The sequence below is a fragment of the Moschus berezovskii genome, chromosome 28, assembly GCF_049115385.1.
Source record: "Moschus berezovskii isolate FMDL1 chromosome 28, NW_MosBer_1.0, whole genome shotgun sequence".
In the NCBI taxonomy this organism is placed as follows: Eukaryota; Metazoa; Chordata; class Mammalia; order Artiodactyla; family Moschidae; genus Moschus; species Moschus berezovskii.
In genome coordinates, this window is record NC_142487.1 from 24,848,038 (window position 1) to 24,864,854 (window position 16,817).

At 42.1% G+C, this 16,817-nt stretch overlaps 1 protein-coding gene across 5 annotated transcripts in view; it reads left to right on the plus strand.

Moving 5' to 3' along the window:
• Positions 1–16,817, plus strand: part of WDR7 (WD repeat domain 7) — a 345,084-nt gene that overhangs the window by 270,447 nt on the left and 57,820 nt on the right. For 3 of the 5 annotated variants that reach the window (XM_055417427.2, XM_055417425.2, XM_055417426.2), the window contains one exon: positions 12,360–12,459. The exons of the other annotated variants lie outside the window; for them this stretch is intronic. In XM_055417427.2, coding sequence (XP_055273402.1) covers positions 12,360–12,459 — 100 coding nt within the window. The remainder of the gene's footprint in view (positions 1–12,359; positions 12,460–16,817) is intronic. 5 annotated transcript variants of the gene reach the window in all.

The window sequence follows — 16,817 nt, forward strand, 5'->3', positions numbered from 1 at the left end:
TTCTGGCTGTTGTTTTCCTGGACAGGACAAAAAGCAGTTCATTTTCCAGAAAACGTCTGGCAAATACCCAAGTCCAAATAATCATGGTTTCCTCTCGCTGATCGTTCCATTGAAAGTGAAACAAACAGCTAGTTTAGCTTCCACGTCAGCCTTCCAGCTATTTTCCGCTGAGACACCAGTCATACTTCAGTCGATATTGGGATACTTTGTGTATACTTCCCATTCTGTCACACTGAATAGTAAAGCAGCATGTACTCAGGGGTCAAAGTTTAAATAAAAGTAATCATTTGTACAGCTTCATCAAGGATATCCTTAAGTGAAAAAGCAGCTTTGTTGTTTGACTTACTGCCATGGCCGTGAAGGTTATTGTGATCACTGGTAGGATCTGGTGCCACTGTCTTGATTCGGGCTAAAGGACCTGCAGTTTACCCATCACCGTGCACCATCAGTGCCAGTTCAATACAGCACAAAGCTCATTGACGCCTCAGGAGTTTTATAAAAGTAGTTTTGATCTCACAGACTTCCTAGTAGGAGCAGAAAGTCCCCAAGGCATCTGCAGACCCTGCTTGGTGAAGAACTTCTGATTTAGTGGAGCATTTTGTTGCACTGAAATGTGAAACTTACTTCTTCTTTCTTAAAACTCAAATAGAATTTTCTGCATCCTCTATATCCTGAAGTCATAACCTTTCCTAGGATCCAGTATTTGGGGAGAGGGTAAGGTAGATCTCAGGAAGACCTGGGATGAGTTTTTCTGAGGCTCAGTAGCAATCTTGAAATTATTCCACTTACTTTAAAGGACCCTTCACTTTTGTCGGGATTCTTGGCTCTCCTTGAATCCCCATGCTGTTGGTCCCAGAAGGGGGCCACCTTAAAGAGTCCTAGATGTTTGGTGTCACCCAAAGCACCATGATACGTAATGAAAAGTGAAAGTCGCTCAGTCGTGTCTGACTCTTTGCAACCCCATGGACTATACAGTCCACGGAATTCTCCAGGCCAGAATACTGGGGTGGGTAGCCTTTCCCTTCTCCAGGGGATCTTCCAAACCCAGAGATGGAACCCAGGTCTCCCGCATTGCAGGCGGCTTCTTTACCAGCTGAGCCACAGGGGAAGCCCATGATACGTATTACCTGGAGGCAAATCTGCCTATCACTAAGGCCCATGTTATAGATGATATCCCGTTATATGTGTCAGTCCCGCATGCCTCAAGTCCCAGGCTCAGCTCACGATGCTCAGGGCATGTAAGTCTTCTTTCTGTTCCTTGAGTAAAGCCGCATTTATTTCTGTCCCTGTGCATTGTCCTGGGCTGGGCCACTGTGGGCAGCCCACCTCCAGCCTGTCAGTCAGGTGCTGTCCCCGCCCCCAAAGGTCTTACATTGACTTGGCGGAGACAGGGTGGTAAATCAGAGAAACGGTATCCAGGACACAGAGAAGCTCCCAGGTGCTGTGATGGGAGGAACACAAAGGAAGGACCTGTCTGTTGTGCACAGGAGTTAAGAGGAGAATTGCGGATGTTTAGCTGTAATCACCTATAAGGGGAAAGAACCTAAAAAGCGGGGATATATGTATATGTGCAACTGATTCACTTTGCTGTGTACCTGAAACCAACACAGTGTTGTGTATCAGCTATACTCCAATAAAAAAAATTTTCAGTAAAAAAATAGAAATAAAATAAAAAATATTTAAATATATATAGAGAGAGAGAAAAACAGAAAGATGAGTACATGTTTATCAGGCAGAGAACCTTCTGACTCCAAACTTGAAGGTATTTCCATATGCAAACTTGGCTGTGACTGAATGAAATATATTAAACATGATTGTAAATCTCTGACCGATGAATCGATGATCCCTTTGAAGATATATTGTGTGTTCTTTTCCATCGTGTATTTAGAGCCAAGAATGAAGAAATGCTCCATCATAGACCCGAGCAATATAGTTAATGGCTCAACTACTTGGGCTTCCCTGGTGGCTCAGAGGTTAAAGCGTCTGCCTCCAGTGCGGGAGACCCGGGTTCGATCCCTGGGTCGGGAAGATCCCCTGGAGAAGGAAACAGTAACCCACTCCAGTATTCTTGCCTGGAGAATCCCATGGACAGAGAAGCCTGGTAGGCTACAGTCCACGGGGTCGCCAAGAGTCGGACACGACTGAGCGACGGGACGGAAAGGAATGGAACGGAACTTGGGCGTCTTAGTTGATATTGAAAAGACAGCAGTAGGAGTAGGGAGGAAGCTAATTTTAAATAACACTGGGTATAAATTTCTCTAATTTATTATAAGTGGATAATTCACTTAAGTCTTTGAGTATAGACATTGAAATTTAAAGTATTTTGCATGTTTTCCTGGATTTAACTGATTCTCTACTGGCCTCTTCATATCCTACTACATAGAAAACATACTTTACAGTTTCATTCAGTGTGTCCTCTGCATATCATTATGACTTACCAGCAGTTGCTTCCATTGAAATATGCTGGCCTAGCGGCCGACCATACAGGCATTAAAAAGCTTGAGGGCAGTCCATTCCTACTGCAGATGGAAAGCTGTCAGCAAAAGATAAATTTAAAGAGAAACTAGCGGAGTTTCAGAAGTATGTAAAATCATTTTAAAAGAAAAAAGCTATATGTAAAGATTGATATTCAGGCATGTTCATTTCAGTTCAGTTCAGTCGCTCAGTCGTGTCCGACTCTCCGCGACCCCATGAATCACAGCACGCCAGGCCCCCCTGTCCATCACCAACTCCCAGAGTTCACTCAAACTCATGTCCACAGAGTCGGTGATGCCATCCAGCCATCTCATTCTCCGTCGTCCCCTTCTCCTCCCGCCCCCAACCTTTCCCAGCATCAGAGTCTTTTCCAGTGAGTCAACTCGTCGCATGAGGTGGCCAAAGTATTGCAGTTTCAGCTTTAGCATCAGTCCTTCCAATGAACACCCAGGATCGATCTCCCTTAGAATGGACTGGTTGGATCTCCTTGCAGTCCAAGGGACTCTCAAGAGTCTTCTCCAACACCACAGTTCAAAAGCATCGATTCTTCGGCGCTCACCTTTCTTCACAGTCCAACTCTCACATCCATACATGACCACGGGAAAAACCATAGCCTTGACTAGACGGACCTTGGTTGGCAAAGTAATGTCTCTGCTTTTTAATATACTATCAAGGTTGGTCATCACTTTCCTTCCAAGGAGTAAGCGTCTTTTAATTTCATGGCTGCAATCAGCATCTGCAGTGATTTGGGAGCCCAAAAAAATAAAGTCTGACACTGTTTCCACTGTTTTCCCATCTATTTCGCATGAAGTGATGGGACCAGATGCCATGATCTTTGTTTTCTGAATGTTGAGCATCAAGCCAGCCTTTTCACTCTCCTCTTTCACTTTCATCAAGAGGCTTTTGAGTTCCTCTTCACTTTCTGCCATAAGGGTAGTGTCATCTGCATATCTGAGATTATTGATATTTCTCCCAGCAATCTTGATTCCAGCTTGTGCTTCTTCCAGCCCAGCGTTCCTCATGATATACTCTGCATATACCTTAAATAAGCAAGGTGACAATATACAGCCTTGACACACTCCTTTTCCTATTTGGAACCAGTCTGTTGTTCCATGTACAGTTCTGACTGTTGCTTCCTGACCTGCATACAGGTTTCTCAAGAGGCAGGTCAGGTGGTCTGGTATTCCCATCTCTTTCAGAATTTTCCACAGTTTATTGTGATCCACACAGTCAAAGGCTTTGGCATAGTCAATGAAGCAGAAATAGATGTTTTTCTGGAACTCTCATGCTTTCTCCATGATCCAGCGGATGTTGGCAATTTGATCTCTGGTGCATGCAAACATGTGAAGAGGGGAAAAAAGTTGGAGAAGACACACCCAGAGTTTTTCTCATGGTTACCTGGGGTGGTGGAGGGGGTTGTGGTAAAAGATAACTTTCCCTTTCTTTCCACGAGTTGATCTGTTTCTTTCTGGCTGCACCGTGTCTCGGTTGCCGCTCTTGAGCCTTCTCTAGTTGCTGCCAGCAGAGGCGCCTCTCCAGTTGCGGTGCTCTGCCGTGTCTCCTCAGGTTGTGGAGCAGGGACTCCAGGCACACAGGTTTCCGCAGCTGTGGCACACAAGCTTAGTCTCCCCGAGACACACGGGATCTTAGTTTCTGGAGCCGGGATTGAACCCGCGTGCCCTGCACCGGCAGGCGGATTCTTAACCACTGGACCACCAGGGAAGCCCCAAGGATAACTTTCTTACCTGTTTGTTTTTCTGTACTCTGGGTTTCTTTTTTACAGTGAGTGTGTATTCCTTTAAATTGGATATATGTATGAGAATAATTCAAATGAAAGAAAATCATTGGGGCAGCATTAAAGCTGTAACATAGATAAGATACAAAATATTCAGAGTAAAGTAAGTGTTTAAACTTTTGAACTGAATGGGGGGAAAAAATCCAGACAGAAGAGTTAAAAGTCTGTATTTTCAGACATAGTTTACCTTTTCTTAAACTTTGTTATTATGTAGACAGACTGATTGATTCTGCTCTTCAGGTGAAAAGCTGAATCAGCTCTGTGTACCCTAAATGGACACTTAAAATCGGGTTAAGAAAGTGAACACTGTCTACTTGAGAACAGTCCATGAGCTCATTAAAAAAAAAACCTCCAAATCTGTGGTTTGTGTTTATCTCAGTGGTATTAACAATAACAGGATATAGCACAGCTTCTATCCTAACTTCCAGTAAAGTGCTGAAATGTTGCGATTTTATAGGGTACCCTTCATAATAAGTATAGATGTCTGTCCTACTCTCACGTGAGCAGAAATCCTTCTAAAACTATTGCAGTCCTCGTCCCTACTCCTGAAAACACACCAGCAGGTGACTGTCTTTCAGTGTTAAAGCTCTTGATGAAAAAACAAATCTCTAAAGTTTCCAGAAATATTCTAGTTCACTAACAGAAAGAATATTAAGTTTTCCGACTGTTTGAAATGATGATAGAGGAGAGTTTCAAACCAAAGTCATCCATATCATTTGTATTAGCAACTTGAAGCTGAATCTGAGATAATTTGCTGTTATCAGATTATATCTGAAAATCATAAGTGTTTAAGAAACAAACAAGTTTATGATATTTGGGGAACTCATTTCCCTTATTTATTAACATGTTATTAGCCCTTGTTTGCCCTAGGAAAATAGCAAAATAAGTACCTTTTATATCCTTTCTGTGGTATATATTCAGAGATGCAAATGGTGATGATGATGATAATTAAGGTAGCTACTAAAGTGTGTACTTACCACAGAAAGTATTTATTGTGTACCAGGAACACTTCTAAGTACATGTAGTAACTAATTCTGTCCTCGTGATAATCATATCAGGTGCTATTATTGTTCCCATTTTACAGATAAGGAAGCTGAGGCATAGATTAACTAAGGCATAGTTAGCTAAGTTGTTCACGGTCACACAATTAGTTAGTGGCTGAGTCGAGTAATAAGTATCTCTCAGCCATCATATACAATATACCTCAACAGGCATGTTATTTTTACTTCAGAAACCCTATTTTCAGTTGTCCTTCTAAAACCCCAGGTGCAGCGTGCCTCTAGCCAATTTTTTTAGAAGGCAAGTAGTTAGGCAAGTAGTTCACCTATTAAATACTTAGTGTTGTTTAGGAAATATCTATTGAGGATTTGGGCTTCCATGATAGCTCAGTTGGTAAAGAATCCACCTGGAATGCAGCAGACCCCTGTTCAATTCCTGGGTCAGGAAGATCTGCTGGAGAAGGGATAGGCTACCCACTCCATTGTTCTTGGGTTTCCCTGGTGGCTCAGCTGATAAAGAATCCGCCTGGAATGCGGGAGACCTTGGTTTGATCCCTGGGTTGGGAAGATCCCCTGGAGAAGGAAAAGGGTACCCACTCCAGTATTCTGGCCTGGAGCATTCATGGGGGTTGCAAAGAGTAGGACATGGCTGAGTGACTTGCCTTGCATTTCATTGAGGATTTATAGTGTGTGAGATGCTGACTGGGAAGTCATGACTCTCAGATGGAATTTTCCAGTTCTCAGTCAGCATCTCAGAATGAAGGGTCCTTTCCATTTTGTCCTTTGAACTGGTGCCTGTCACTAGGGGAATGAAGTGCTTCTAGAAGACATTCCCTCATCCTCCACTGTTCACCCCCCGCCCACAAACTAGCACAGCTCCCCTTGAGCTGATGGCTTCATCAGAGCTACTTTTGTGTCTCTGAATTGTTCAGATGTGTTAGCAGCATGGAGACCCAGACTTCTGAGGGGACAGTGCAAAGACGTCTGCAAGGAGCCTCCTCCTCTACAATGTGCCCCACCTTGGTTGCAGCTCTGACATCCCTGAGAGTTACTGATCGATGCTTCAGGAACCAAGTCCTGAATCTTTTAGGCCCGGGCTCCTCACATGGTGGTCCTCATAAGAACTCTTTCCCAGCTCGTCCTGGCCACCAAGGGGCCAGGGGTGTTACCACTAATACCGTCTGTGGTCACACTGACCTGTGTGTTGCTCCACTACAGAAGGCCGGCCATTCTTTTCTGCAGAACAGGTTTGCTTGTGTTTAGGGGTCAGGTCTTGTCCCTGGGCTATTGGGAGCACATCCTGGATACTGAGAAGTCTCTCTCTTCATCTAGTATATGTGATGAATAAAGGGATGGTGTATTGATTACATTTTAAATAACTTTGACTTACATTAATAAAAAAATTTTACATGTATATCCTGCAGAGTGCAATTAGATGAACCAATCTAAAAAGTTATTTCATGCAAATTAAAAATGTGATAGCATTTTTTCCCTCGTGTTGCAAAAATGTAGACAATTTGATCAGACCGAGTGGGGGAACTCTTTTATGGGGAATTGAAGATAACTTGGCGTTGCCTATAGGTGTCTCTGTGGTAAAGAAGCCTCCTGCCAACGCAGGAGACATGGGTTCGATCCCTGGGTCAGAGCGATCCCCTGGAGTAGGAAATGGCAACCCACTACAGTCTGGTCGCCTGGAAGATTCCATGGACAGAGAAGCCTGGTGGGCCCCAGTCGCACAGAACCGGACACAACTGAGTGACTGAGCACACACGCGTGCGCTCCCATCAAAATGTACAACGTGTGCGTGCTTTAATCGAGAGTCCTGCTTTGGGGCATCTTTCTTACAAAAGTGCTTATCTTTGCATCCAGGGATCTGTGTATAACTTAAATGTCAGAAAGGGACTATTTCAATAATGGAATATAAATGCACAGGAGAATAAAGCAGATGTGAGATGTGGGAGGATGCTCCGTGAACTACTGAGGGAAGAAGAGAAAGCTGCAGAATAATAGGTGTAATAAGACACCACTTTTGTAATAAAAATTAGGAAAAGCTGAGAATGTCCACCAAGTTGTTAACAGCGATTAACCCTTGGTGAAGGAAGAGGCATGTACCTTTTGCTACATACATATCAGTGGTGGTTCTTTACAATTACATACTGCCTTAATACTTTTTAGACTAAGAGTTTAAAGTTTGGGGATCATTTTCAATCAACATCAAGAATTTGTAAAAGCAGCTAGATAAGAATCCCTCCTTATACCTCAGCCATTCCTGGAAATACAGGTACACGTTCTGAGCACAGTGCCTGATACACAGTGTGTCCTCAGTAGTAGTTGGTGACTTTAAGTAGTTGTAAATCATAATTATAGCCCATACATTCTATTTCTTGCATCCATAGATTTTCAGATGGGTTCATTTTAGCTGGAGATTCACTTTGCATCACTGAAGAGTATTCTGTGTTGCATTTTAATGCCCACGGACACTATATACAGTATTATCATCCTGAGATCTTGCCACATTATCAGAGTCATGGTTAAGAAAGTGATATTACAGGCCTTCCTTCTTTCTCCCAAATCCTGTCTGTGCTGAGAGTTGCATCTTTCCTCTCCCCCCTTTTTTTTTCTGAAGTATCACACAAACTTCTCCTATTTGCGGACCATTTTTAATAAAAAGTAAAAAGGAGACTGTAAGTAAAGAGTACCGAAGTTACTTAGATTCAGGCATTAAGTGCTTGGCAAACTCTTAGGCAACATGATTTGCTCCAGGATCCTGCCCCAGAGTGGACCCAATTCACATATTTATTTCACATCGTAAACCACCCTGTAGTGAGGTGGGTGGCACCCTATTGTCAGTGGCTCCTGAGGAGTTGATGTCACAAATATGCTTTGGAGAAATAGAATAACCTATTCTGGTAGTTCATAATGACCAATAAGTGATTATTTCTTTTAATTATGTTTTGTGTGATAATACTATTTTCAATGAAGTTTATATGTGCCTATATAAATGGCTAATTCTTAGAATAATTTTTATTCTCAGACCATTTATATCAAATATATATACTGTATTATCAGTTCAGTTCAGTCACTCAGTCGTGTCCGACTTTTTGCAACCCCATGAATCACAGCACACCAGGCCTCCCTGTCCATCACCAACTCCCAGAGTTCACTCAAACTCATGTCCATCGAGTTGGTGATGCCATCCAGCCATCTCATTCTCTGTCGTCCCCTTCTCCTCCCGCCCCCAATCTCTCCCAGCATCAGAGTCTTTTCCAGTGAGTCAACTCTTCACATGAGGTGGCCAAAGTATTGGAGTTTCAGCTTTAGCATCGGTCCTTCCAATGAACACCCAGACTGATCTCCTTTAGAATGGACTGGTTGGGTCTCCTTGTAGTCCGAGGGACTGTCATATACTGTATTATATATATCATTATTTAGACTATATTTGCCTCGAGTTTCAGACCAAATAATCTTTTCTAGTTCCCTGAAACGTAATAAAATAATTTCCATTATGCACCTGTCAGTCTCATGATAATGCACTCAGACTTCAAGAGTCTTTACATATAACTTCTTATAAATCTGCAGTTGTTTGTCTTAGTGGAAAATACATTTTTTAGGAAGGTCAGGGGGTTGCTTTCTAATTCATGATTTCTGCCTAACTTTTTTAGACAATTTTTATTTCCTTTGTTGTTTTATACGGGTTATTATTTTAGACACTAGAAAATATTCATTAGTCTTAAAAACTGATATTTTTAGCCTAGTTTATATACCAGTCCCTGAAGGATAAGCACAGTGCTTGCAGCATTAAGAAGGATACTGCTGTATCCTGCGGTACATAGGTTCATGTAGGACCCTGTTCGGTAGGTTGCTTGGACCCTGTTTGTGTATGCATATGTTCAGCAAAAGATAGAGTCTCTGATGGTGGGAAACAATAAACAAAAATCACTGTATAATCTCGAAGAGATGACAAGTACAGTAAAGAAAAACTAGGGTCCTGGACTAAAGAGTAGTGGCTGCTGTATTAAGTAAGAGGATGGCTCGTAAAGGCCTTCCTTATCGAGACAACCCTGGAACAGAGACCTGAATGAAGTGAGGGCACAAGCCTGGGAGGATGAGGTTTTCAAGCAGAAGGAGCAGCAAGTGTTAAGCTCCAAGATGGATATACTCCTGGAACATTCACGAAAGTATAAGGAGATCAGTATGGCCAGAGTAGACCAAGCAAAGAGAAGAGATAAAATCTGAGAGGTGTTAGGGCCAGGGTCTTAAAGGAGGGTTGCGAACTTTCTAGAGAGGTGATTTGATTTATGGCTGAAAAGGACCACTCTGGCTGCACCTGGACAGTGATGAAAGCATGGAGATCAGGGACTTTAAATGTTTTAGATGATGACCATCCTAGCCCCAGCAAGAGATACATTTTGCAACATTACACTGGAGAACTGGTTCCAGAAGAAGACTAGTCTGGGGGCAAGGTGGGCTCTGGAAACCCCCAGCAGAGAGAGACGGTCACTGCAGCCAGTCCCCAGAGTGAGTACTTGGGAAGTGAATGCACACGTACCTTGGATTTCTTCTGTTGAAAGAGAGACCATTAAAGAAAGAAAAAGTTTAACATGAAATCCAAAGATTAAAAACATGCCATGAGACTTTCACTGTCTAGAATTCTTTCAGATATTTCAGAACTATTAGTCTGGTAGTAAATTGCAAAGAATGAAAAATGCAGACCTGTAATATATGGTCCTTTCAGGCAGACTAAAGATTTGATACCAAGAATAGATTTGGTCTTTTTTTCTCCCATAAATAATGGTGTCTGTAGGTGATATAGAAAGATGAGGTTGATACCCAGAGCATAGAAAATGGTCAATGTAATAAAAAACTTTTTAGATTCAGGTTTAACTAAGTAAAATTTTGTCAACATAAATGTGTTTTACCAACAGATTGTTTTCAAGAAGATTATTTTGAGGGGCAGTTATATTTACGTTTCGCAGAAGTGTTGGGGCAATACAGCTCTTGCATCTGTGCAAAGTTTAATAGCAGATAACAAAATACCTTTGGAAATGTTATTTTCCTGTGACTGTTAACCTGCATAGAATAGATATTTGTTAAAACATTTGTTAAATATTATATTCCGTGTTACTCTAATAGGATTTAATTGTGTGGGCTTAGGTGTGTTTAGATATGGTGTAGATATAGGCATACATATAGACATGCAGTGATGCTCCTTCTTAGACTACAGTAATTACTGAATAATAAAATAGTAAACATTTTAAAGCTCTTCTAAATATCTTCTCTTTTTTAGTGTGGAAACCTTCAATTTTGATTGCCAATTATTGGTGCTTCCCTTCTCTACTGAGGGACAGTAGTAGAATGCTTTAGACAAGAAAGACGTTTAAGAAAGTTCTCATCCGCCTCTCAGTGGGCGGCCACACACGTCAGTGGGGAGCCACACACGTCAGTGGGGGGCCACACACGTCAGTGGGGAGCCACACACGTCAGTGGGGAGCCACACACGTCAGTGGGGAGCCACACAGGTCAGTGGGGAGCCACACACGTCAAGAGCCTCTAGTCCCCTCCCTTCCCTCAAACCTGTATGCACAAGAGAACCTCCCATACCGGAGCCCCGCACAACTTCACAGGACATCCTAGAGTAGTGTCTTTCACATGACTAGAAATGAATCATTATCTTCCACTAAAGAGGAAAAACATTGCCTTGCTGGGTGGGGCTTAGAGATCGGACAGAAGCACCGCTGAATAAATATCAAACAAAAAGTTTAAACACTTAATGGCCTGTTTTCCGGATTTATAAAATATGTATGAATGTCATAAAGTCTGATAATGCCGAAATGGCTTTGTCAGACTGTCCCTGGTTTCTAAATGCTCACAGATATCTCTCCTCTCCTCTCTCACTCAGCCTCTTACCAGAATTTCAGAAATGGAGTCCAGTGCCCTACTAGTTCGTTTGTTTGTTTTTTAACTCTGTATCAATCTCAGGAGAGAACTAGAGAAATGCTACTTTTTTTCTGTCATCTGTTTTTCCTCCCCTCCTATGTTTTAAAAAAATAACAGAAAACTTAGATTGGTAGCAGAGAATCAAAGAGAAAAAAGGAAAGGAATATATAGTAAAATTGATGTAATGTCCTCAGAAATATTGAGAGTAGGCCACTAATTTGTCTGTGTAACTCACTGAGACAGTAGGACTGGATAATGGGAAGGCATATTTGAAACTCTTTGGGGACATGAAAGCATACCTTATTTACACTTCTAATAATTTTTATTCTTGCCTTCCCAGGCTCTAGCCATATGGCTATTAAATCATGACAAAGCAAAGATCAGGAATTCAAGTACTTAATCAAGTCATGAAAATTAATCCAGAAAAATAAACAAAAGTAAATCAACCTTTTACAACCTTCAAAGCATCCTCCCTAAATCCTATTTTCATGCAATGCCAAATCACCAAATATGCTTATTTATGTTACAAATAAGTACAGTTATCATTTGGATAAACTGATAAACATGGAAACTCTAGAAAATTTGCCAGATAACTTTTTTTGGTGAATAACTTTCTAATTTCATTTAAAATTACTGATATGAACATTTAAGCATAATGTGTTTAATATGATGCTTTTTTATGATTGTTCTGCTAAAAAATATTTTTCATTCCTTAATACCATAATAAACCATGAAAGCATAATTAGATTGAATATGTAAGCCTTTTCATCTTTTCTATTTCTGTTCGAATAGAAATATTTGCATAATAGTCACTGTAGCAAAACTGAGTTTTCATGTTTAATCTTTTTTGTTTTTGACCCTTACTTCTTATTTCAAAATTCAAGGATGTTTGTAATTATAAAGTTGTTTTCTATTGAAAATAATCATTAACAGGCCTAAGTGGTATTCTGCATCATTTTTCTTTCAGTCGGTTTTAAGAATTACCACAATGAAACATTTTTGAAGAAGCCCCATCTACTAATTACGGACATACTTATCTAACAGTATTTGTCGGAACTGGCTTTAGTCTTCAGAGTGTGTTGCTATCCTCTTCGATGGGCAGGTCACCTCACCTGTTTTTTTCATTTTCGCTGTTGTTTAAATGTTCAATCCAGGTTCTACATGGTCAGCTATTACGAGCGGAATCACAGAATAGCCGTTGGAGCTCGCCACGGTTCAGTGGCCCTGTATGACATTCGGACTGGAAAATGTCAGGTAACTCAATCACTGTGACCTCCTCTCCATAAAGTCCACAGGTTATTGAAAGGAGTGAGGGACCAGCACGTCACCAGCTGACGTGCTGAGCTGCGGGAACATTATGGATGATGCTAAAGGGATCAATAGTTTAATGAAGGACTCAGAGAATATAGAGCCCTACTGTCTTTATTTACTGGGAATGAAGGGCCGCTACAGACTTGCTCGTCACAGGTCCCTGAGTAAGGTGGTGCTACTCACAGACCCCTTTGCAATAAATCTTTTCTTCCTTTAAACAAGGTTTTCTGATTTTCTTATTCTTTTTTGTCTTTTAATTGGAGGCTAATTATTTTACAATATTATATTGGTTGGTTTTGCCATACATTGACATGAATCTGCCCCAGGTGTACATGAGTTCCCCTTTTCTTATTCTTATCATGTGTTTTGTGGAGGAAAAAATGTGATGATACATTATCATGATTAATGGCTAAACGAAAATTCGCTTTCTAAGTAAAATGAGATCTTTAGCAGTTTGAGGACACTATTCTACTCAGTTCAAGAAAGGCAGAAATCACAATGGCGTTTGGTGTGGTTCTGGAAGAAGGACGCCAAGTCTCTGTTTGAAATAATATATTCCTTTTTATGCTTTGATAACTTCCTATGCTTTTCTACAACTTTATTATTGATGACAAGCTCATCTGGGTCTTCATCTTGACCACTCGGTTCTCCAAATGTGCCACTTGGGTAGATGGAGCACGTCTAGCCCCACTGGACGTCGAAGTGATCAGTCTCTTTATCCCAGAGTCACCTTGTTGGATAATGGCAAAAACAAAGCTAGTAGGCTGATCTAGCTAACAAAGCTACCTGATCGTGGGAATTTGTAGTGTTCATCCATAAATAATCCCAAGTCATTATCCCTTGTCTTTCACTGGAGCAGTTATCAATGCTGACGTATTCAATCATACTAGAAATTGTATTCAACCATAATAGATTGATATATGCAACTGTATTAGGAATTTTCAGAAGGAATATGAAGAAATACATCATGTAGCTAACTTTTAAATTGCCTCTTGAGTTTGATACACTATTAATTAGTTCCCCGAAAGCATCTCTGGCAGCTTTCCATAAAATAGATGTAAGAGATGGTAAAAGACTGGCGGTAGACGTTTCAGGGGTCAGGCAGGTTTAGGGGGTGTCGTCCAGATTTGACACGTTTCTCTCTGCAGTCCTTCCCAGAGGCCCCGACGCGCGTGTGCATCGTGCGTTTCCTCTGAGTGTGCACCATGTGCCACCCTGATGTAACTAGTGAGTTTCCTTTGTGTGATTTTTTTTTAAGACATTAGCTCCTCGTTGGTGACTGTATTGCTTTACTCTGAGCTCTCACTTTAAGCAATGAAATCACACTCAATACTTGCTTTAAAAATCAAGTTACACGTTGCCTATAATGTTTTCCTCTTGAGAGACCGAGTCTCCAAGCATCATTTTCAGAATCAGTTGTTAAATATTGGAGTTCAGCTGACCCTGAACGTCGCCGGGGTTAGCGATGCAGTGATGCGGTGGCAGTTGTAGAGTCAGTCATATCTGACTTTTTGCGACTGCATGGATTATCTCTCCAGGCTTCTCTGTCCATGGGATTCTCCAGGCAAGAATGCTGGGGTGGGTAGTGTTCCCTTCTCCATGGGATCTTCTCAAGCCAGGGATCAACCCAGGTCTCCTTTACTGCAGGCAGATCCTTTACCAGCTGAGCCACCAGGGAAGCCCCACATGTAACTTACAGGTGACCTTCTGTACCCCTGGTTCTGCATCTGGGGATTCAGACAGTGCCGGATGGTATAGAGCTGTCATAAGGACTAGGTATCCAAGTATGGGTAGACCCACGCACTTCTAGCCCCTGTTGTAATATACAGGGGTCAGCTGTATATTATTATTAGCCAGGTTGAGAGAAATAAGTCGCAAGCATCAACAAAGTGAAGACAAAAAAAAAAAAACTGACCAAGGTGATCTTTTCAAGCTTCTTTAAAATTAAAGTGAGGAAGCCCTGGAGAGGAAAGCTTTGCCACCAGCAGAGGGAAGAGCGAGGCGCTGACGCACTGCCCCGAGGAGGGAGGGAGAGCCACGGCCAGGAGCCGAGCAGGGAGGGGCAGGCTGGCCTGAGTACACGCCTCCTGATGGTTCTCCCTCCGCGCGGTCTCAGCGACGGCCTCCGTTAACATGCAGAAGCATGAATGCTTTGGATATCTTATTCCTTTTAATAAAATTATTTGAGAAACACTCATCAATCAATGACATGCTTTCTTAACAGAAATCTGTAACGTCACACATATTTCGTTTTATTTTCATGCCTTAGTTTACTGCATTTCGACATTTCCGTGTCCCTATGATATTTTTCTACTTCAGCTTCTTGATTTTGATATCCCAGTTGTCATTAATGTTGTACGATGGAATAACCTTTACCTTCCAGTGCAGTGTGAAAGGGAAGGTTACCCTTTCCTCTCATCTTTCAGAGCATGAAAACAAAGCTAAATCTCTAAGATCAATCTTAACTGCTTTTGCCAGTTACCAGTTTTATCCAGTGACAATGAGCTCTTAAGGGATTCTCTTAATTCCTTCATGGTATTAGTGTTGTAGTGTTTGAAATAAGTGAGTCAACCGTTGAAACAGAATACATGAGTATAGTTGGCATGTTTAGAAATGGTATTTTAGAGGTGAATCAGAGGACTTGGAATTTTGAACTAGAAATGCAGTAAAATACTTTTTGAATTAGCTGTTGAAATCAGTGAACAGAGAGAGTGGTACAATTTTACTAATGTTGAGCAAAGACATAAGATGTAGAAGGGATAATTAGTAAATTCACTGGGCTCCAGGGGTGGATTCCAGTTAGGTGGACATATAAGGGGCAGCCCCCTAAATGAGAGCCCCCACTATGGGAAGCCGCACCGTGGCCTGTCCGGGATGCCAGAGGCGAGGCAGTGTCCTTGGGCCCAGTGGGAGCACAGGAACGGGAAAAGGGGCACAGAGCATACAGGGTCCCTGTCATCCTCAGATGGGCTCGCAAGGGATGGACTAGGAAAGTCAAAGTATACAGAAAGTCCCTTATCTTTGGGCATTGGCATCTATCTTTTTTAAAGATCAGTTTTCTTAATGACCTCTTCTTCTCAATCTAGTACAGGCGATTATACAAAGCTGCATCTAAATATGCATTCAGTCTGGAATATGAATTTTACTCATACTGAACTTACAAGCTATTGCCCAAATCTGCCTGCCACCTGTTGGAGTAAGTAAAATTTTACTGGGACACAGCCAGGTCATTCGTTTAAGGATCGCGTGTGGCTGCTGTCACACTGCAGTGGCAGAACTGGGTGTCTGCAGCCAGCGAAGACTGTGTATGGTCCACAAAGCCTAAAACATTTCTTGTGTGGCCCTTTCCAGAACAAATTCGCTGACCTCTGTCTTAGGTAATTAGAGGAGGAAGGGTTAACTCATTCAACTGAAAAGTTATCTAAAGCAGCATAGGGGCATCTCTGGTGTCCCAGTGGCTAAGACTCCACCTGCCAGTGCAGGAGACATGGGTTCGACCCCTGCTCTGGGAAGATCCCACATGCTGTGGGACAATGCAGCCGGTCGCCGCAGCTGCTGAAGCCCGCATGCTCTAGAGCCGGCGCTCTGCAACAAGAGAAGCCATGGCAGTAAGACCACGTACCACAGCTGGAGAGTGTAGCCCCACTCGCTGCAGCTAGAGAAAGCCACGCACAGCAGTGAAGACGCTGCTGCTGCTGCTGCCAAGTCACTTCAGTCGTATCCGACTCTGTGTGACCCCATAGACGGAAGCCCACCAGGCTCCCCCGTCCCTGGGATTCTCCAGGCAAGAACACTGGAGTGGGTTGCCATTTCCTTCTCCAATGTGTGAAAGTGAAAAGTGAAAGTGAAGTCGCTTAGTCGTGTCCAACCCTTAGCGACCCCATGGACTGCAGCCCACCAGGCTCCTCCATCCATGGGATTTTCTAGGCAAGAGTACTGGAGTGGCTTGCCATTGCCTTCTCCGAGTGAAGACGCAGTACAGCCAAAAACTTAAAACTAAATAAAATTAAATTTTAAAATGTACAGTGTAATATATTGGGGAAGAACAAAGAGAAACTTGTCTGGCTTAAATCTGATCTTCATTTCATAAGCTTGGGAATGTATCGTTGCTGAACTGAAGCTTCCTCACTATATAGTGGTAATAGAGACAGCGCCTGTATTTGTGAGAAGGAAGGTAATTTATGTAAAATTCTCAGTAAGTGTTGATTATATTAAAGTAAACTTGGAAATGCATTACATTGCCATGAAATTACATTAACTGTGGAGAATTTTAAAGATAAACCTTGAGATCTCAGAATGTT